Genomic DNA, 22,692 nt, shown 5'->3' on the forward strand with positions numbered 1-22,692 from the left:
CCTCAGACTCCACAGGTGTTTACCACATCCCATCCTTACATACAGGCACACTCACCCTCAGACTCCACGGGCGCTTACCACATCTCATCCTTACATGCAGGCACACTCACCTGCAGCAGCTTTGGAAGCCTTCTGCTCTGGCTCCGGAATGTTTCATTTGGCTTTCATAGACATGTCCCTTTACTACCCACAGCAAGTCAAGCAGTCAGTGTACAGAAAGCTTAATTGAATTACGGAATTCCAGTAATAAGCACAGCTGGTAGCACAGGGCTGGGGACAGCACAGGGCTGGGGACAGCAGCTGCCACCTGTGGATGGTGAGAACAGAGCTGTAGGGTCATTGTAGGCAGGGTTGCTGTGCAGGTCTGGACTGGGAGAGAACAGACCCTGAGCACAGCTTGCCTCTCGGGCAAGTCTGCAGCCGTGTGCACGGATGGGCTCCCTCCTCCTTCCGGAGTCCGCTTGAGGCCTTTGCCTCTTTGTTCTGGCCCACTGAAGGCTCCACACTAAGCTCAGAATCTGCTTCCCACTGAGGTGGCTGGTGTGGGCTAGATTGCAGCTACTGGGCCCTGCCACTTTATTCTTTGGGAATTTGGATGGGTAACTGGGGGTGACCATCTAGTCAGACTGAGATCTCTGACTTGTTCAACTCTGACCGTCACAGAGACAAGATGGGCAGGTAGTTCAAGGGCAGACAGGACTCCACAGTTCATTCCTGGAGAGGCCAGCATTGAGGCAAAGGTTGAGTGGAGCCCAGGTTTCTTTGTGAGTGTGTGGGTAGGGTGAGGTTTGGGTGTGTCCACACATATGCACATATGTAAAGCCAGAGGCCAACCTTGGCTCATCCCCAGGGACGTCATCTGACCACCTCCTTTGAGTCTCTGATTGGGCTGCAGTTCGCCAATTAGGTTAGGCTGGCCAGCAAGCCCCAAGGACCTTTTTCCCTGCTTCCCAGCAGGCACCTGGATAGTAAATAGACCAGCATAGCTGGGTTCTGGGGATGTGAACTCAGGCCCTTGTGGTTGTATTCAGGTCCCTCCAGCTGAGCCACCTCCCCAGTCCTGAGGTTTTGCATGGTGGGAGCCTGCTATGAGTGCTCACTTTCTTGCTGTTTTGTTTATTCAAGTCTGTCTGTCAAGCCTTCCACATCAGGGCCAACATAGAGGCTTCAGCTTTTTACACACCACATTTTCACTATAGTGTGGTGTGTATGTGTGTGTGTGTGTGTGTGTGTGTGTGTATGTGTGTATAGAATGTGTGTGCATGTGTGTGATATTATTCAAGACACTTGGAAAACATATTAGTGGGATTGGGTCTGGTGGTGAGAACAGGTGTGTATATAAATGTTGTGGGCTTCTTTGAGACAGAATCCCACTATGTAGCCTTGGGTGGCCTTGAACTCTCAACCCTTCTGTCTCAGCCCTCTACGTTTTAGGATGATAGGTGGGTAATACCTTGCCTGGTCACATTTGTCATTTTTGACAGTGGAGGATTATGACCACAGGAGAATATACCTGCAGGGCCCATGTTACTGTCCAACCAGTGATGATGGGATGTCCCATCTCTACCCTAGGTGAGGGGAACTTCTACATTTTCAGCAGGGCTAGCAGAAGGTCTCATCTCCACTCTTGGTAGCTGTGGTTGGGACATCTGTCCCCATTCTTGGCAGTCTTGTCACCCCAGCTTGCTGCTGTCTGCCTCTCTGCAGTGCCAGGATAGTTCCACACGACCAGGGCCACTCACGGGGCTCTGCAGTGCAATGATGGTTCCACGCGACCAGGGCCACTCACGGGGCTCTGCAGCGCAATGATGGTTCCACGCGACCAGGGCCACTCACGGGGCTCTGCAGCGCAATGATGGTTCCACGCGACCAGGGCCACTCACGGGGCTCTGCAGTGCCAGAGTGGTTCCACGTGGCCAGGACCACTCACGGGGCTCTACAGTGCAATGGTGGTTCCACGCGGCCAGGACCACTCATGGGGCTCTGCAGTGCAATGATGGTTCCATGTGGCCAGGGCCACTCACTGGGCTCTGCAGTGCAATGATGGTTCCACGCGGCCAGGACCACTCACGGGGCTCTGCAGTGCCAGGATGGTTCCATGTGGCCAGGGCCACTCACGGGGCTCTGCAGGCGCCTCTGTAGGACTTACTAATAGTCCATGCTGTCTGGGTCCCATATGTGTGAGGCCATGCACAATGGTAGGATCCTGGTCACTCCAGCCTATGCACCAGCTAGCACTGTAGAAGGCGTAAGGACTAACAGTGAGGGACGGAGTTCCTGCCCCTGGGAAGGGCTCTCATGCCTATGTGGCCAGATCTGCACCTGTGGTTACCCACAGGATGCCTCTTGCTGGTGGCCATTCACTAGCCAGTTGTATCTTCAGGAGTAGTCAAGGTTGCTCTGCTTCCTTATTCTGAGCCTTGCAAGGGTCTGCAGTCAGTTTCCTGGACAGAGGGAATGGCATGCGCAGAAGCCCTGAGGTGGAAGCAAGCTTGGTGAGCATTGTTTTTTAATGTTTGTTCCCAAACTCACATGCCCGCCCCCAGTGAGATGCCGCTTGGGGTGCAGCTTTGGGAAGATAATTAGGGTCTCCTTGGGGTCACTGTCTGCTTTAGTTTTGTTTCTGTGACAAACAAAATACCTAAACAGCAACTTAAGGAAGGTATGGCTTGCGTTGGTTCACAGTGCAGAGGGGCAGCCCCCCGGAGGCCATGATTGGCTCACAGTGCAGAGAGGCAGCCCTCCAGTGCTGGGGAATCACCATTGCTGGGAAGCCATGACTGTGAGGCAGCTTGTCACACTGCAGCCACTGTCAGCAAGAGGTGCTCAGCTCACCTCCTCATTTCCATTCAGCAAAGGACCACAGCTCATGGGATAGTGCCGCCCACATTCAGGACACACCTTCTCACCTCAGTTAAAGTTTCTGGAAACTTCCTCACAGACACACCCAACAGTGGGGCTCCTCGGTGACTCCAAATCCAGCCAAGCTAACATTGAAGATGGCGCATCACAGCTTCCTATGGAAGGGGCCCAGGGAGACTGCCCTTCCCACCATGTGTGAGCGGCGTGAATGTGTTTGATACCCTAAGCACTGGTTCCTACTCTTAGACTTTCCACACTCCAGAAACGGGAGACATGCATTTCTGCTGTTTACCAGCCACTCTGGTTATGGTTTATTGTTATGGTAGACAGAGTAAACTGGCAAGTCAGCCAGGCCAACAGACAAAGGACCAGAGGAGGAGCCAGCAGAGAGCTGGAGGTGGGAGGTGGTGAGGAGGGGCAGGGCAGGCAGGGCTGGAGCACAGTTCCTGGGCGTGCTTTCTGCCAGCCAGCTGCATGTCCACTTGGCCTCCTTCCAGGATCTCTGTCATGGAGTGGGTGACCCTGACCTGGGCTCCTATGGGACCAGTGTTGGTTCTTCGTGGCTAGACTCTGCCTTGTCTGGGACCAGAGGGCTAAGGAGGGTGGCAGGGATTCAACCAGGTATGGGCCGCCCTTTGCCCTCTGCCCTTTATCCTTGGCAGCACCTTGCTGACCAGCTTAGGCACATCTGTGCATTGTTCTGTCCCTTGCCTGAGGACAGGGACCATGTATGCCCCATGCGCCTTTCTGGTAACTGATGTATGATGTGCACAGACTGGCCTGTGTCAGCACCCAGCTGTGCTGCTGTCTTGGCATCTAACCCTGCTCTCACTCTTCCTTGCTCTATCCTGTCCTCGCTTTCTGACACATGTGCTCCTGTCTCTCCTCCATGTAGTACGGTCCGAATCAGTCCCTGACAGCGGACATTTAGAATGATTTTCTCTCTTCTTCCCTGAGAGGAAATGCCTTTCCACAGGCAGCTTACACATTATGTCCTGTGGTGGGCAACCTATCCTTCCTCCCCACGTATCTCCAACACAATTTTCCTCTCTGAAGAGCCTGAGAGTCTCCTCAGGCAATACACTCTATTGCCCCTTTGGTGTCATCTGTTCTGAGCACTTGTATCACTCTGGAGAGCAGGAAAGGCCAGGTTGATGCCTCCCAGGTATCCTGGCACTCATCTAGAGAGGAGGTGCTCTTGCCGCCGGTCTCTGCCTATTTGCCAGGTAACTAGAAGCAGGGCCCTCCCAGTCTTAGTACCCCAGGAGCTCTGACTCCTGCCACAAGGGGAAGGCAGTCTAGACACCTAGAAAACCTTTTCTCACATAGGATGTGTGGGGGCAGTGCCAGACAAAAGAAATAGGAAGTCTCACAGATGACATTGTTGCTGGGCAGGGGTGGTGCACACCCTTAATCCCAGCACTTGGGAGGCAGAGGCAGGTGGATTTCTGAGTTCGAGGCCAGCCTGGTCTACAGAGTGAGTTCCAGGACAGCCAAGGCTACACAGAGAAACCCTGTCTCAAAAAAAAAAAAAAAAAAAAAAAAAAAAAAAGACTCTGTAACTAACAGATGGCATTGTGGGTATCTGGCTTCATATAACCCTCCATGCTCTGTTGTTAACACTCCTCACTGTGGCTGGAGAGAGGCACCAGTGGAGGCAAAGATGCATGTCAGTCATTGGCAGGCCAGCCATCCTCTGGGAATTCTGGGATAGGATCATGGAGGGTCAGTAGTGGGTGCCTGTCTAGTGATTCTGTCCTGACACCAGGATGTGTCCTAAAGCTTAAGGGTCAGCCCCTGAGCAGTGAAGATTCCCCACCCTCCCATGCACACTTGACTTTGAATGCCCCCCCCCCCATGATCCCAAGAACATGAGCTATGGCACATGGACAAACACGATGCATCTTGCTGAAATGGCATGCAGGCTGCTTCCTGGAAGGCCAAGGCTCTGGAACCAGAGGGAAGAAAGAGCCTTGTTCTGTCCAGAGCGTTACCAAGAATTTTCCCTGTGTTTCCAGAAGCAACTGCTCAGACGTGACAGCATCCCTCCATGCCTGGTACATTAGCAGCTGATGTCATCCTGATATCTGTGTAGGTGTAGCAATGCAGTTCTCACCCCGTCACCTAATGAGGTCGTGTCTGAGCTCCCACATAAAATGTGTGCTACTTTGTGGAAACTTAATTTCACCTTTTCCCCTCGTATTCTGGATATGACATAGCATTGTTTTGTGTGTGTGCGCGCGTGTGCATGCGTGCATGTGTGCATCAGCAGTCGGCATCTCCCTAGGTGAGCCTTTGGTAAGTGAGAAGTCCACTGGTCAGAGGGGTGTGATCCTGATATGGACACACACTGTCCTCTCCAGGTCTGGAGCTGGCTGGGACCTCTGTGGGGTGCTCAGTCCTGGCCTCCTCATGGCTTCTTGCTCTGTCATGTGATGTGGGGAGAACATCACTCTACTCTTGACCTCTATTCTCCAGGTGTCCTATCATCCAGGGACCTGTGACTCAGGGTCCATGTCCCAACACCTGCTTGTTTTGAGGACAGCAGGCAGGAGTAAAAAGAACTTTCCACTTTCCTGGTTCTGGATCTGAATGGTGTGTTTGGCACACCCTCACTGGGAAATCCCAGTTTCATTGTGACTCAGGGCTGGCTGTGGGGCAGGATTGCCTCCCAAAATAGCCACGGGCTCTGTGGGTGCCGTGCCATCTGCTCTCCAGCGGCAGCCTGTCTCTAGGATGTGTCTGCCTCTTCGAGAAGGAACCTCTCAATGTTGGTCCAAAGCTTAGTTGACCTGGTAGGAAACCCTGAGTGGAGACTTTGTCGAGATGACACTACACTGGTAGCTGCTTGAATTGAAGCTTGTGGAGTGGTAACTTTGCATCCCTTCTTAAGTCAGGCCCACCGTGCCATGCCTCAGGCTTCTCAGAATTTCCTGTGGACCTGCACTCACCTGGCCAGGAGCACCAGGTAGCTAAGACCATACATATGCCAACGGGGACTTAGAGACTGCTGTCCTCTGAGGGCCCGATGTATGCTGCCTCGTGCTTCTGTCCTGATGGGGAACCCGAGGCGTTGTAGCATCTACCCACTGTTCAGAAGAAAACCCAAACATCAAAGAGAATAGATACCTTATCGATTTCACAGGGCTTTCAAATGCAATTATTCCTGTCTCTGCCTCAGATCAGAGCCCTTCTCATACAGGAGGACAGGTGAGAGTTGTGGTAGCTGCAAGTTTATTTGAGCAGAGGACACCCAGAGAGCTTAGAGCTAAGGTGAAGGGAGGCCATTGCCCAGAGATGGACCTGGTATACGAATTAGGATTGCAAGGTAGATTAAGGCTTGGACACAGTGACCTGGGAAGGTGTCCCAGGGGAACTGTGTGGGGAGGAGGGGCAAGTAGAAACATGGCTGCAGAAGACAGAAGTGGCAAGCACTTGTGTGCTGAGTGCTCTCTGCATAGAGCCATGAGGCTCAGAGAAGGGCAGGGCTCCTCCAGGGTTGGCCTGAGATGCCGTAGCTGGCGTGAGCACATGGTGGGAAGGCTCAATGCCACAGAGCCATCGCTGAGGCCTGCTCTGTCTCCATATAAAGGCTCCTGTCATTCTTACGTATGTGGTAGAAGGGCGTTTACATATAATAACATGGAATGTGTTACAGTAAGAAGAGCTCTGAGACCTCTTTGCCCACAAAACCTGATCTCTTGCTTCTTGGATTAGTGATATGTATGTCTTGGGATGGTTTTCGTGGGCAGACAACAGCTTTTGAGGGCGTGATACATTGAGATGTTGTAGGTGTTCATAAGCGTGTGAAAAGAACACCCAGAATCGTCTTTCCTGGAATTCTGAATTACACATGATATATATACACAAGTGCTATTGTCCACTGTTCTCATCCTGAGGGATAGGAATACAGTGTTTGTTCCTTCATGATGGCTGTGGCCTTGTCCCAGTGCAGCAGTCACTCCAGTCTACACTCTGGTTCTGCGAGCTCAGATGTACTTTGCATGTATGAGTGAAATTAAGGTACCCGTCTTTCTGTGTCTGCCTTATAAACTAAATGCAATGATCCCTAGATCCTTCTGTGGTGCCTTTGTGTGTTCATGCATGTGCAGGTCAGAGGATAACCTCGGATATCATGCTCAGAAGCACACTCGTCTCTTGAGACATTCATCCCCTTTGCTTGGAGTTCACAAAGTTCGCTAGGTACTGCATGTCACCCCCTCTCCAGGGCTGGATTACAGGCATGCATTGACCACACCTATCAGTTTGACCTGGCTGCCGGGGAGCATGTCCTCATGTTGTGCAGCAAGCGCTTCACTGACTGGACCATCTCTACAGCTCACATTTTCTCTGTCCATGTCAAAGGATACCACAGATGATTCTACATCTTGACTATTATGGGCAGCACTGTCCCCAGTGTCGTCCTCACAGGAGTTCCGCAGCGTCAGTCTAAAAGAGCATGTGCTGTGGGACCAGAAGGGGCAGCTAGACTGTACTTCTTTGGCAGCTCCCACCATTGACCTACTCTACCTCAACCAGCTTTCCCTCCCCAGTGTAGTTAACCCTGATCTGGCCCACATCAATACTTTCTTCTGGGACAGCCTTGGTTTTAGCTTTGGGTCCCAGCATCCCACTAAGTGTGAGCAGGGCCCCTGGTCAGGCCGTCTGAAGAAGCCCATGATAGCAATTCTCTCTGGCTTAGTCTGGGGGTTCACCTGACAAGTGGAACCCTTAAGCAGGGTCAGAGGCCCTCACAGGAGCTTACACACACTGAGTCCTGCACAACTCAGTGACCACAGCCATGTGCAAACAGGCTGGGGCCCATGCTTCCAGGCTGCAGAACTGAGCACAGAAATGGCCCATTCTTGCTAGAGGCCTTTGCCAACTGGAGCCAGGACAATGTCAGGAGTCACCTCAAGCTTGCATCTCTAGGCACCTCACAGGATAGTGGAAAGGTACCTTGGAAGAGGACAGTGGCTCCTGGCAGATGCATGCAGTCCAGTGGCTCCTGGACTGTATGGTCCAAGGCTGAAGGTGAGCAGCGAGGCAGCAGCTGGACTCCAGGTATCTGAACTTAAGCAGACGAGCCAGTGCCTGGGTGCTTGGTAGCTAGGGTGGGGTAGGCAGAGGTGAGGGATTCCGGCATGAACTCCACACGTGCCTTCTGCCCTGCAGTCATGGAAATGACACTGGTTGGTATGTCTGTGTGCCTGTGTGTTTATGTCTGTGTCTATGTATGTGTTAGAGGAGGGAAGTGTGCTGGAGGAGGGAGGAGGGAGGAGGGAGGAGGGAGGGGTATCTGAGCACCTTAGGGAGAACATGTCTGATGGAAGAGGGCATATATGAGGGAGGAAAGTGTGTTTGGGAGAGAAGGTGGAAGTATCCGATAAAGAGTATGTCTAAGAGAGGGAACCCTAGTGTCTGATGCAATAGCCCTTCCTATAGGTCCAGGCCCACAGTGGGGCTACCAGCAGAGTGGAGACCCAGGCTCTACACAGTGGGGGACAATAGCCATAATGCCTACCTACATTCAGTCTGTGCTGCTCCTCTTAGCCCTGTAAGTTGCTGAGGCAAGGGATCGCCCAAGATGGGGAGAACATGGACCCTGGTACCCAGTGGCCAGGGCAGAGCTGAGTCTGGTTTTCAGATGTTAGTGTGCTGACCCTAGGTACTGGCCCAGCATAGCAGAAGCTTGCCAGCCTTCCACAGACAGGAATGAGGAGGTACCCCTTACCTTCAGTACTTACCCACTGTATGCTGTGCTACCTCAATCTCTACATGCCAACCTACCATTTCCCCCTGCCACCTCTTCCTCCCTGTGCCCCGACTGCCCATTCTTGGAGTCTTGCCCATACTTAGCCTAACCTATGAGTGACTTTCAGGTTGACAGCCACAGAAATCCACTGAGGCAGTCACTTTCCTATTAGCTCCCCTGCACTAGATCCAACAGGGATTCATAGATCTAGAATCTGTGATGCTTGCCGGCCCTGGGTGAAGTGCAGTCCTAACCTGCACTGTTGCTCCAGCCTTCCAGCACTCTCTCCCCTGTGTAGACTGGATGCTACTGTGCTACAATACTTCTTCCCTTGGGGCCTTTCAGCCCCATGGTGCTGTTCTTAGCTACCACCCCTTCAAGCCTTACTGTAGGGAGTCAGCTTGAGGTTGTAAGTCACTGTCACCAAACCATGGGCAGTGGCAATGAGAGCCAAGAGCTATGTATGCATCCCACTGGGCAGTGGTGCTCATGGGCCTTCCCTATACCTCTCAGTGCTCCTGGCCTCCTTGGCTTCCAGAGTTGTTCTGCTGGAGCAATTTCTTGATGTTTCCTGGCTCCTTGTCCTTAATGTGATGGCACCAAAGTGGTAGCATTGTCCAGATGCTAGTCTAGGGAGTGAGAGAAGACCCAGCAACATTCTTTCCATCCTTCACCAACACCTACCTGTCTGGGCTTACTGACAGAAAGATATATCAGGTCCACTCATGGAGTTCTAGGACCATGAAGGAGTGGTGAGCTCTGTCTTAGTCAGGGTTTCTATTCCTGCACAAACATCATGACCAAGAAGCAAGTTGGGGAGGAAAGGGTTTATTCAGCTTACACTTCCACATTGCTGTTGATCACCAGAGGAAGTCAGGACTGGAACTCAAGCAAGTCAGGAAGCAGGAGCTGATGCAGAGACCATAGAGGGATGATCCTTATTGGCTTGCTTTTTCTGGTTTGCTCAGCCTGCTATCTTATAGAACCCAAGACTTCCAGCCCAGGGATGGCACCATCACAAGGAGCCCTACCACCTTGATCACTAATTGAGAAAATGCCCCACAGCTGGATCTCATGGAGGCACTTCCCCAACTGAAGCTCCCTTCTCTGTGATAACTCCAGCCTTGTCAAGTTGGCACACACCACCAGCCAGTACAATTGACCCCTTTAGCACCTTCCTTTCTACCCACAAAATGCCCATGTGCTCATGGCCTGAGTGGCCACTGCATTGCAGGCAAGGCATCTGTGCCTCACTTTCTACTGTGGGACAGCTCTCTCTAGCTTCAGCTGCCCACCTGTCCTGCAGGTCGGGCTTGTTGTCTTTCCTGCTGCTGCTGCCCCATCTGCTATGGTTCTGGATCTCCCTTCTTTGGATTCAGCTGTGGGTTCTAGTTCTTGTTCCTGGGACTCCTGTGGCCTGGGTTGAGACCAGGTATTTGGGTGTCAGGCTCCCATGCTGTTCCAGTTTCACAGGGTCTCAGATGCCTGGTTTGGGGTGGAGGCAGGAATGAGACCTCATTAACTCAGGTGTGAGGCTTTGTTCCCCAAACTAAAACTCAGTTGGTCAAGTGCCTCTGTAAACTATCTCTTTTCAGGGTTCTGTACCTGGCTTGGGCAGTATGTGCTAGTTAAAAAAAAAAAAAAAGCCTCTATGTAATTCCATAAACATTGAGAAGCTAATAATAACAGAGGTTGCAGTTACTACAAATGATCAGAGCAATAACAATGGGCTGCTCATACCTGCTGTGTTCACCTGACTTAGAGGTGAGCTGTTCCACACGTTAGCTCGTGGGTAGGAGAGTCTGGCCTCCCAGTACTGGCCTGGCAGATAGGCCAGGAACTTACCAGAACCAGATGTGCTTGGTCCTGTGAGATTCTTAGAATAGTGAGCCAAGGGGCTTTGTGGAAGTTCAGCTGCCTTGGTGTGGCTGACCACCGTCATTGGTGGGGTCCTGGACACAGGGGAAGAGAGGAGAGTCTGAGCAGTTTGACTGTTTCCAGGTGCAGGCCAGTGCGTGGAGTCCCTTATGTTCTCTGTCTTCTGCTGGGTAGTAGACTTGAAGAATGCCACTGGGGCTAGGAGGAAGTACCTGACACAGGTGACCAAGTAACACAAGTAATCAGGTATTAGGGAACAAGGTCCTGCTAGGATTGTTTTTCTGGAGAAAATATTTACTTCTAAATGTCAGAGAAGGTATGCATTGACAGCCTGAATCCTGATTCACAAGGACCTTACGGCCTCGTCCACAGCCACCCTGACCTTCCAAGCCCTTGGCCATTGATCTTACAACCCTTGGCCAGTCATCCTGACCTTACAGCCTTTGCCACAGCCACCCTGACCTTACAGCCATTGGGTTTGACCTTACATCCTTGAGGTGGTGTGAATTCTTGAGAGATTTCTGAATTCCCAGCAAATGTTACAAAGTGCCATTTTACATCAACTCAGTCTCTACAACTCCAAGTGCCCTACCTACACATACTCAGTCAGGAAATGATGTGTCCCAAGCTCTGATCACCAGGGTTTCTCCTCCCTTTTCCAAAGCCCATCCTCTTCTGTCCTGTAATATTGCCTATTATGCCATAACCTGCTTGAATAATCCCCGTCAGTGGAGCACTTCTTGAGCAGACTCAATGGGAGAATGCCTTACACTATGCCATCTCCCAGCCCCAGAACCTTCGCTGGCTCCACACTTCCCACAAGATAGCCTGCTCACATAGCATGTCCTCCAAGACCCTGTGGGCTTAACTCCAGCAGATTGTCATGTGGTCTCTCTTTCTTCCCTTAGTCTTCAAGTCCAGCAAATGAGTAGTTAGGAAAGATTCTATAAAGAGTGTAATCTCCTATGGCTGACCCCTTCTTGCCAGGGTCTCAGTGCAACTGCACTTTCCCCAAGTTCCCCTGCTTTGCTTAGTCCCTTATCCCTCGATTCATGAAATGTATATCCAGGCCACTGTGAAATGGCTGGTAATTTTTGTTTCTTATTCACCTGCCTTTTCTTTTGGACAGTGAACTCTCCCAAACTTTCCAGGCACAGAAATGTGTTCAGAGAGCTTAGAACAGTATATGATGCATAGCTGGTAGTCTGTGGTCATTTGAGAGGGCTTAGGGCCATAGCAGCAGGGAGCAAGGGCCACATTTGGCAGGCAATGTCAGGGAACACTAGAAGTAGGATAGAGGCCACCCCTACCCTGAAAGAGCTGGCAGACCAGGCTCTGGGGAGGCCAAAGCAAACTTGTGCTCCAGTGCAGAGGGAGGTGTGGAGCAGACACACCATGCCCCAGGCTTTGTGCTGGGACAGGGGTTATAAATAGACATGTATTTCTGGAGACAACATTTTTACAGGGGGAAAATGTTATAGCCCCTGACTCTGAGTGTTCAGTGCCTTTGCCCTGATGACTCTCTATAGTGGCTGAGGATCCAGAAGTAGGAAGGCTTCTGGCTTTGACCCAAGGCCATTATTTTAGATAGAAATAATTGGAGCTTGGCATTGATTTTGTCTAATTATGCCTCCCTCTCCTGACAAGCCCTTTGTTTATGTTTTGTGGAGTTTTGATGTTTTATTTTTTGGGCTGCATCCTCCAATTCCCTGAGCCAGAGATCATCTGAAAAGGAAATAGTAATTTGTCTTCACACAGCACACTGGCACACTCATCTGAGCTGCTGGAAGGAGAAGGGAAGGAGGGAGGAGGGACGAGGGAAGAGGAGGAAGGCGGGAGGCGTGCGTGCGTGGGCGGCTCCCTTCCCAGTTAGCTGGGAGATCCCCAACTGTCATTGGTGTTAGAGCTGTGTGCTCACTGATGCTCACTGACGGGAGGCAAGGCCCCTCAGCTGGCCCTAGACACTCCCCCTGGGTGGGGCAGGGCAGAGGAGGCTTCTCTCAGCCTGGTGGGCAACTGGCTGTATTCTTGGGCTGATTTCCTGGTCCTGAGGATGAAGGATGGAGCTGATGCCTGGAAGCAAGGATCTGGGGGCATGGCTGGAGCCAGAAGCCTGAACCCCAGCAGTGGTGCTGCCTGCTTCTTCCTAAGCTAGTGAGCAGGAAGAAGATTTTCCTGAATGAATCTCTGCCCTGCTTAAGCATGCATGTGGCTGGGTGAAGTGTTCACACCGGGCAGGGAGCAGGTGATGATGTGGAGTAGAGCAAGGACTTCCTCAGAACTGGCTCCGTGGACTGGCTTTCCCTTCCACATGGAACTCTGACTTGATTTTGCCAGCAAGAGGCTCTAGTGGTCCACTCTTTTCTACCCTTTGGAAGGTGATCTTGAACTTCAGGGGTATATGCCAGGCACCTTTCGCTGCACAGACCTGGGCAGAATTTCCAGGCAGCCACCATGGTGCAAAACATAATCTTAGTGTTTTTCCGCAGAAGGCTGAGCCAGAGACCCGCCGTGGAGGAACTGGAGAGAAGAAATATCCTGAAACGTGAGTAGCAGGAGATTCCTCTGGAGGTTTCCCTCACGTGTGCTAAGGCTGCTGCAGGAATCTGAGCTCTCACAGCTCAGCCCAGCTCTGCAGGTTCCTTTAATCTGAACAGCTAAGAGGTTCTGAAAGAAAGGCCTTAAAGTGGCTGTATTCAGAAAGCTCCTTCTAAAAACGAAGTAAAAGTAGTTCTCTTCCTGCCATAATTAAAGACCCTCTTATCTTCATGTTTATTAGCTGGACCTGTTGACCCGAGGGAAATGGATCATTAACCCTGTGCTTGTTGGGTGCCAAGCAGAGCTGCTAGGGAGTTTGCACTGGGAGTCCTATGGACATTAGAGATTACAGACCCAGTCAGGAATTTCTGGGTGCACCTCTTACATGTTCCACCTAGGAGAAATAAACAGCTAGCGCACTGGAGCAGGGACACTTTGGTGGCTCAGAACTTTGGGTTCCAGCACCCTCTGTACCTCTGCCCGTGTTTCCCCAATTAGGTGTCTGTAGTGTACTGAGCCCAGGTGTCCAGCAGTAATGTCCACTGTATGGAAGCTTCATCGTCTTGGATGATGGAAGGTAGCCAACCTTCAGGCGAACCCTGAGTAGTGCCTGTCTACTAGACTAGTTTTTAAAGTATTTTCTACCAAATGTGTTTGTCATCTTCGGATCAATCCAGTAGTGTGACTCTTAAGCTTTTTTCATGCTGCTTTGTTTGTGATCGTCTTCTTCAAAGCTGTAATAGCACCAAGACTGACCTGGTTCTATTAGAGGGACTAGAGAGTCATGGTCTGAACATGCAGGGAACCCTACTCCTCTCCTGTCTTAGCCTCAGTGCTGGCCTTAGCCTTAAAGCTGCCTACCCCCTCTGTATAGACTACTGGGAAAACTCCTAAGATTAAAAATTCTTTCTTAAAGAAAATGGTAGGATTTTTTTTAATAGTTAAAGCTTCTTTTGGAAGCCTGCATTTGGAGGCCACTGTACTTACTATACATGCATTAGAGTCTTGATAATTAAACAGAGAATGAGCTTGGAAATGAACAAAGAACACACACACGCACACGCACACACACACACACAAAGAATTCTTTCTTTAAACATGTGGTGCTGCTGTTCTGTTCTGTTGCAAGGACTGTGGCTGATATTATACTTGATCAAGTTAACAGCAGTCAAGTCATTTTAGATAGCAATTTTTATATTATAATATAAAGCTACTTATGTAAAATTCAAACTTACATCATTGATACTTTTCGGAACTATCAACACTATGGTCTATGCTTCAACAAGTGAAGTTCCAGATCTAGGACGTACTCCAGGTGTGCTGTTGGCACAGGAAGGAGAGAGCCCCATGGCTCAGACTAACCTGATCCCACTCCGCCCCTCCATAGCAGTGTCTTCTTTTTCATGTGGACAGCCAGGTTTCCCTACCTGTGCTTCTAATTGTGTTACTATCTAAAATAGGCAGTGGAGTCCTAAAAATAGACTGCCTGGTGAGTGTGAGTAGAACAAGCAAGTAGCTGGGACTGACTGCACTAACCTTGAGGGTGCTGGGGAAAGTGGATTTTCCTTGTGATGGCCATGGCAACGCATCATAAACACAGTGTCTTTGCCAGCAAGCTAGATTTATCCTTAGCTCAGAAACTGCTAGGTGTCCTGAGTGGGAGGATCTGAGAAGCTCATTGCTTGACTTGTATGGTTCTGTTTTCTTCTGTGGCAAGGATATGGCCACCACATATGGAATAGCACAGAGCAGCATAATACGTGTGGTTGCACTTGTGACTGAACGCTGTTTGCTCCCCTTCAAGAGGAGACTTACGAAATGTCAGTGCATCTGACACACGCTCAGAATTCTATGTCTTTATGGCCTAATTGAATGTGATGACTGGGTTCAGTCTGTGTGTGTTCCTTAATGTTTACCACAAATCTGAGAGTCGTGCTCTCACCCCATCTTACTAGTGAAGCAGCTAAGGCCCTGAGGAAATGGGACATTTTTAACACATGAACATTGGCCTGCCTCTACTGGCTGCCAAGTTCTTAGTCACCACATCAGAAGCAATCACACTTTCCTAGATACCCATGGAAGAGGCACATGGAGCTATCCAAGGTGCTGGAATAATTTCCCCAAACTGTTTTTTTTTTATACAGTGGTAACAGCATTTTCACACAAAAAGTGGGGGTGGGGTGGGGTGGGGAAATCCTGCTTTTTCCTTTCCGCAAGAAGACTAGATGTGGAGTTTGTCCAGGACCTTTGTAAAAAATCAGAACTACTTCCATGCCACAGCCTTAGTCTCTGGCCTGATGACATTTTCAGGGTTTCCTAGTTGTTCCACTATAAAGTTTGTCACCATAGCTTACAACAATGCATTTTTTATTACTACATATGTCTGAAAAACCAAGCATATAATGTGATTGTGGTTTTCTCTAAAATTTTCTAGTCTAATAGCTTTTAAAATAAAAAGACTATTGGAAAGCATAATCAGAGGCATCCAGCACCCACATACACAGTTCCCCCAATACACTCGTGTTTGAAACATACCATTTAAATAAAAGCATAGAATGGAAAATTATATTAGATGTAGGTTGCAGGGTTTCCCTTCCCCAAACATGGCTGTGCTGCTGTTCTGTGTGCTGGTGGGTGAGATCTATTTCTCAGGCAGGAGTTCTGTTAAGGCTGGGGACCTGAGGCTTTATTTAGCACCTAGAATGCCAGAAATAGGACTGCATTCTTTTTTCTCTCTGCTCCCCTGGGCCAGGCTTACATTACTACAGTATTTCAACATGCTGGCCTACCTTTAATTGCCAAGTATAGAATGAACACAACCTACAAGGCAAAGCCAATTCTGAGGTTGTTGGCCCCTTAGAAGGTAGTTACATATATGTAGGCTTCAACAATGGAAAAGCATCTGGGTTGTAGATATGCCCATATTTTATATTATGTTGCCCATAATTGGAAGAAATGTAGTTCATGTTTTGAGGTCATGGTCTAAAAGTTCCATTTTATACACTTGTAAAATGGAAAGATAGAAGACAGACTGTGATGACAGTACTACTCAGAGCTGAATACCTGCTTGACTGTTGTGTTATTGGAACTGTATGTTCCATGCTTTCCTAGATATAAACATACAGAGAAGATATTCAAGTGGCATGGAGACCAACAGACAACCATTCCACAGAAGAAAGCAGGGGCAAAAATCCACTTCTGCCGTGCAGGGCAGAGGAGAATTAGCCTGAGAAGGGTAGTCAGATGGGACAGCTCAGGCCAGCAAGTCCTGAGCAGCTTTGGGGAAAGTAACTGCAAACACATAGACTGATATGTCAAGAGGTACCATCTGTAAAGGGACCCCAGGAAAGCTAGGACTGGCTTCTGTAACAAGAAATGCTTAACTTGCTTCTATTTCTCTTTCACAGAAAGGAATGATCAGACAGAGCAGGAAGAAAGGAGGGAAATCAAACAAAGATTGACAAGAAAGGTACTGTCCTCAGTTGCTCTCTGTTGCCATGTTAAACACAACGACAAAAAGAAACATGGGAGGAAAGGCTTTATTTGCTTGTACTTCAAGTCCTAGTACATCCGTGAGGGAAACTGAGTCAGGAGCTAATGAAGAAATGCAGCTTTATGGCTTGCTCGGGTTGTTTTATACAACCCAGGTATTGTTGTCCAGGGGTGGCACCACCTACAGTGGGTTGCCCAGCCTACTGTAGGTGGTGCCACCTCTCCCTCCCCAATCAGTCACCAAGGAAATGTCCACACAGATATTCACAGGCCAAGCAGATGGAGGAAACTCCTCTATTGGCATTCCTTCTTCCTAGATGACTGTAACTTATGTCAAATGGATGAAACTAGTCTGCATAGGATTATAATCAAGCATTTTATTTTGTAATAGGGGTGGACTAGAGAAAACTTCTGCAGCAGTCTGGAAGGGGTAGTGTAAAGCACACTGACTTTGTGTCCTTTTCCAGACAACATGGGGTCAGTTGCTCCAAGAGCAGTGCCTTGTGTACATATCCTAGTGTCTAATGGAACCGACTAGTGAGGCACTAACAACAAACCATTGGGAAGGCAGTGAAACCCAAATAGCATTTACAATCCCTCCCCAGAAGGCAACTGAGAAGTTTTTTAATACTAAGAAACACATACCTTTCAGACTTGTCATTCCTAGTTGCCTTCAATGTATCTTGTTCCTTGATTACAGATTGCAGGTTGCTGTTGTTGCTTCTATGGAATAGCAGTCTGTTGGTCTCCAATCCGCATGTGTTAGATTTACAATGGCTAGTTTAGGAAGTAACTCCAGGGGCCTAAGTCTACCTTTCCTCCTGATCATTTCCATTGTCTGGCTGACTCTCAACAAAGGCGCATGCTTTGTTGAGCTTGGAGCTAACACAACAGCCTTCCAGCTCTTCATGAGAGTGGAGGTTAGCATAACAGACTGCTGACCACATGTAATTTGGTCTGCGACCCCATCAACCACTCCTTGACCATGTGCTCTGTCAGGGCAGCTGGGTGTTGGAAGAAAGAGATTATGAGAGGATTATTTGATGCATCTGAAATCACACTAGAGCATATTCATGGTAATTCACAAGTACAGTTGTTTATAGATTATTATATACTGCTTACTATAAGAAAATAACAGTGGCATATGATATCTAACTATAACCATCTTTTATTTTAGCTTAACCAGAGACCCACTGTTGATGAATTGAGAGACAGAAAAATTCTGATCCGTTTCAGTGACTATGTGGAAGTAGCAAGAGCACAGGACTATGACAGAAGGGCAGACAAGCCCTGGACAAGACTGTCAGCGGCAGATAAGGTACACTGCTTCTGAGAAGGTTGGGGCATCCCATCTATGATCAGGCTGGGCTCTCTTAGACAGTGTGAACCACTCGGTAAATTACGCCCTACACTGTTGATTTCATGAAGATAATTTAGGATTAAGTTGAGCTAGGGGAAAGTTCTGTTCTGAAAGACGTTTGGCAGTATCATAAGACATTTGGGGTTGTCAGTGCAAATGGTATCTGGCATATCCAATAGGTGGACATGGCAGAGTGCATGAGGATCCCCCCTAAGAAATGTCAGCTTCCAAATACCATAGATGTGTGAACTGCAAAAATTAGTAAAGATGGTATAAAAAAAATCAAATGACCCAAGCACATGGTGTTCGTATTCTGTCTAAACTCCACCCCCACAGTTCCTGGCAGCAGCCAGGTATGCTCCTCCCCACAGTTACCTGGCAATAGCCAGGAAGGCCTGATCCACTATGCAAGGGGCTGCTTAGCCCCAGAGATAAGGAGAGAGTAGAGAAGTAGGGGCCGGCCATGACCACATGGAGAGAGGGGGGAATGGAGTGGGGAGAGAGGCGGAGCAAGGGAGAGAAGCAGGAGTAAGAGAGAGAGGAGAGGGCAAGCAGCCCCTTATATAGGGCTGGAGCATACCTGTCTATTGCCAGGTAACTGTGGGGGTGGAGTCCAGACAGAATACCAACACATGGGATAAGTGACCATCCATGGTCAAATGCTATCATCTAGGAGGACATAAGCCCAGAAGTGTGAAGGAGGCTTTTAGAGTATTTTTCTTGGAAGAGAAAATGTATACAATCACTTAGTTATTTGTTCTTACAATAACTGTGAATGTTTCTAAGCATATGTATCAAACTAGAAAAATGCTGTTTTGATAGAGTTGGACATGCTTAGATGGTCAAAGGAAAAGAATATCTTTAGCAGTTAGTATTATATGAATATAGAAGGTTTTCTATGTTTCCAATATATATTCTTGTCTCTCAGACTTTGAAGGGCTCATATAAGAGACACGATGATAGAATGTTTAGAGAAGCTAAAAGATGCAAGACTAGAGGACCTAAAAAGATGCTCACTGTACTTCTGCCATAGTACAAAACTGAACTATATGCTCAAAAGTTCCGGTGACATGGGTTTTCTGACAGCACAATAGTGAGATATTACTATAAACTGGTTCCCAGTCTGTGCTAGGTTCACTTGCTAGTACAGGAAGGGTTGTCTTCCCCACTACAGTACAGCAATGTAATTCCTTTCTGGTTTTTGACCACAGTGTCAGCACATATTAATGGTTGACAATATATAAAGGTGATAATTTGACTTGAAAACCTATTCTTTTTAAATCTCAGGCAGCAATTCGTAAAGAATTAAATGAGTATAAAAGTAACGAAATGGAGGTACATGCATCCAGCAAGCACTTGACAAGGTGAGTTTTCTGTCGCATGAACTGCATGATGAGTCTAGTCACCAAAGGCTTTATATTTGGTACCTCTTCAGAAAGCATTATTAAGTAGGGACTGGTGGTGAGAGGGGTACATATGATAGTATATAGTTGCCATGTTTAAGAAAATTGGTCTCAACTTAAGTTTTTCTTAGTTACTTAATACCAATATTTAAACATTTTATAGAATTGACCACTACATCTAGATTGCTGCAAAATCATTCTCCATTATCTATCAATATTGACATTAATTAACCTCTAACACAAGCCATTGTTTACCAAGCCACAAGGCACATTCATTTGTTTGGCATACATTTGAGAGGCTACTATGTAGCAATCCAGTGCCCTAGGATGTGACCATGACATATCCACAGGAAGCTCCTGCCTCCTGGAGTGGATGGCAGTCAGTCAGTGTGCTCTGCCTGACTTCCCACCAAGTTGAACAGCACATTTCATGCCTACCCTATGGCAGTCAGTCAGTGTGTTCTGCCTGATCCTGGAGTGGATGGCAGTCAGTCAGTGTGCTCTGCCTGACTTCCCACTGAGTTGAGCAGCACATTTCATGCCCACCCTATGGCAGTCAGTCAGTGTGCTCTGCCTGACTTCCCACTGAGTTGAGCAGCACATTTCAGCCCACCCTATGGCAGTCAGTCAGTGTGCTCTGCCTGTCTTCCCACCGAGTTGAGCAGCACATTTCATGCCCACCCTATCGCACAGAAGAAGCTGGGGAAGAAAGTTTCCTTCTTGTGCCGTGTACACTTTCAAATTCATTTTCTCTGGCTAAGTTCTTCCATGCCTATAAATCCTAGCGGTCCTTGACTGTTGAGAGCACAGAGCATGAGAACTGCATTGTCCTCTTCCTTGAAGGATGCTGTCAAGTCTCTAATACAAAAAAAACCAAGCAACCTTACTTCTGTACATTTACCTGTGAACCGCTATGATGGATCCCAAGTGGCCATTGCATTGATTTAAAAGATTTGCTTTGCAAGCTGACTGGGGCTATGGAACAGAAATAACTATAAATTACACCCCCTACGCACGTGTGTTAGGGTTGTGTGGAAAGAAGAAAATGATGCAAACAAAATTTCAAGTTTCCTGTCATACTTGACAGGTTTGCTTAACTCTCATTATTCTTAATGTAAGTTTAGAAATGAAACTCTTCTGTAAAACACATTTTAATGCGTATTTTATTGTTAAAGAATAATACAGACAGTCCTGTGTATTGGCTCCCAAACCTAATCATGATTCAGGTACTTCATAGCAGCCTTACGACGTCAACACAGTATTTCAATCCTGCGTAATTTTCTTGAGTGTATTAAGCATTGTTACAAACATGCTAACTAATTTGCAGATGTTTTTAAGAGGTACTGATCACTCAGGCCAGGTCCTAGAGCCGAGAACTTCACTGGCAGGTTTCACACAGGGTGGTTCTGAGTCATAAAGAGTTCTTTGAGGCCATTCAGCCACAGCAACTCTGTTCTTGAAGTCCTTTATATCAACTTGAGAAACTCCGAATAGCAGTAAATTTGTTTGTGGAAGGGATTTTTTTGTTTGCTGGGTTGGTTTGGGTTGTTTGTTTGGCAGTTTTAACTATTATAAATATCTAATTTTTAAAAATCACTTCTAGATTCCACAGGCCATAGAGATTTTCTTCTGAGAAGAATTTGTGTTTAATTTTTGATACCAACACTGACCATTCATCAGGGAACTTTCCTCAAGACTAACTGCTGTGTTTGTGAGAAGAGCAGAGTCACAGAGACGCAATCCCGACCACTTACCTACAAGAGGAGCAACCCAGAGGACACACTCCCCTCTTTGGTGTCTGAGGAGTGTGAACTGTTGGGGTCACTTTAGGCCCAGAGTAACTCTCCCAGAAGAAAACTTGTTTGCCTTCAACCTTGTTTTGCAGTTTTGCAGCGTCATGGAGGATGGGCGACATGCATGTGCAGGCTCACACTCCCAGCCTCCGCTCTGAGGGACATGTGACCCAGTGTCATTCAGTATTTTGTTGAAAAGACATTTTTATCCTAATGATTTGAAAACTAAGTTCATGTTATAGAGTGATTTACTGTACTATACTTTCTCTTTTTTATATGATGTCTAACAAAAAAATACAGCTCCAACATTTTGATTCCCGTTAATTTTGTTCTTTAATTAAATGACTACTTATTACAGGAAATGAATAAATGCTTTCATTTTCTTGGGGTTGGGATGAGGTATAGCTGGAGACTTTGAAAAAGTCAACACTTCTGAATATAAAAACAAGAAAGAAAATGCCAACTTTGTTCTCTGTAGATTCTGTCAAATATATAAAGGCTTATGCCTTGAAAAACTAGTTATACCATTTTTCAAGTTAATTGAAAATTTATGAAAGAGTATTGAGCACATTTAATCTAGAAGTAATTTACTGGAAATTCTAACAACATGAAAATCTATACCTTCTTTAAGAAAAGTTGTAAGTTTTCGTTTGTTTACATTATCAAAACCCCTATTATAAAAGGTTTAGATGGAATGAAGATTTGGAGTAAGTAGTTTACTAAAATACAACAGGAGGAAATGAGCTAACAAACAATAAAAATCCCCTACGTTTGTCTATGGGTTTTTTTGTTTTGTTTTTGTTTATTTGATTTGTTTATTTGCTTTTTAGTTTTCTTTCAGAAAGAAGCCCTCCTACTCCTCTGCCCAGTATATTGGTCAGCAGTAAACAAAGGCTTGGAGCTTAAATGCCTGCACTAAAATATAGGCCTCTGTGCACCTCAAGCACAGACTTGCTCTTTAGGATGATCTCAACACTTGTGTAATATGTGGTAACTAACATGCTAGCACAAACCAAGCACATTCTCAGCACTCAGTGTGTTAGCCAGAGAGCACTGAGACAAACCAACGGTACTGAACAAATTCACACACCTACCTCACCCACTGCTCTCCAACCAACTGCACTGAACAAATTCACACACCTACCTCACCCACTGCTCTCCAACCAACTGCACTGAACAAATTCACACACCTACCTCACCCCACTGCTCTCCAAGCTTCTAAAGACTTCTTGTGACATTTGTGGTAGTGCTCTGGCTAAAGAGACTGGTGATCAGTTCTGATACTAGCAAACATTCCACTAATTGAATTATTTTTTAAATAAGAAATTACAGCAGAAAGATTCTAGCTTTACCTGTTCTATGATGTGTGTGAATTAAACTTGTTGTAGGTAGAAGCCAGTAACTGAATTTCACAAGCATGTAGAATATTTGAATATGATAGCTTCTATTGATCCCTTAGTTGTGGCCAGTTAACATCAAAGCATGTGTTTCCCTATTTCAAGATACATATAAACAGCTCCTATTTTATATTTTGCTTAGTTTAAAACATGAGTGGTCCAAAGTTTTACACACACACACACACACACACACACACACACACTGAAATTTCAG

The 22,692-nt window shown here is 47.4% G+C and overlaps 1 protein-coding gene across 3 annotated transcripts in view; it reads left to right on the top strand.

Annotated features, from left to right (window-relative positions):
- Positions 1 to 21,861, top strand: part of Phactr3 (phosphatase and actin regulator 3) — a 215,404-nt gene extending 193,543 nt beyond the window's left edge. For all 3 annotated transcript variants that reach the window (XM_031372946.1, XM_031372947.1, XM_031372948.1), the window contains exons 9-13: positions 12,985 to 13,040; positions 16,441 to 16,502; positions 17,703 to 17,843; positions 19,173 to 19,249; positions 20,892 to 21,861. In XM_031372946.1, the coding sequence (XP_031228806.1) occupies positions 12,985 to 13,040; positions 16,441 to 16,502; positions 17,703 to 17,843; positions 19,173 to 19,249; positions 20,892 to 20,907 (352 nt within the window). In that variant the 3' untranslated portion in view covers positions 20,908 to 21,861. The remainder of the gene's footprint in view (positions 1 to 12,984; positions 13,041 to 16,440; positions 16,503 to 17,702; positions 17,844 to 19,172; positions 19,250 to 20,891) is intronic.
- Positions 21,862 to 22,692: the final 831 nt, after the last annotated feature.

Source organism: Mastomys coucha, unplaced genomic scaffold (assembly GCF_008632895.1).
Source record: "Mastomys coucha isolate ucsf_1 unplaced genomic scaffold, UCSF_Mcou_1 pScaffold15, whole genome shotgun sequence".
NCBI lineage: Eukaryota > Metazoa > Chordata > Mammalia > Rodentia > Muridae > Mastomys > Mastomys coucha.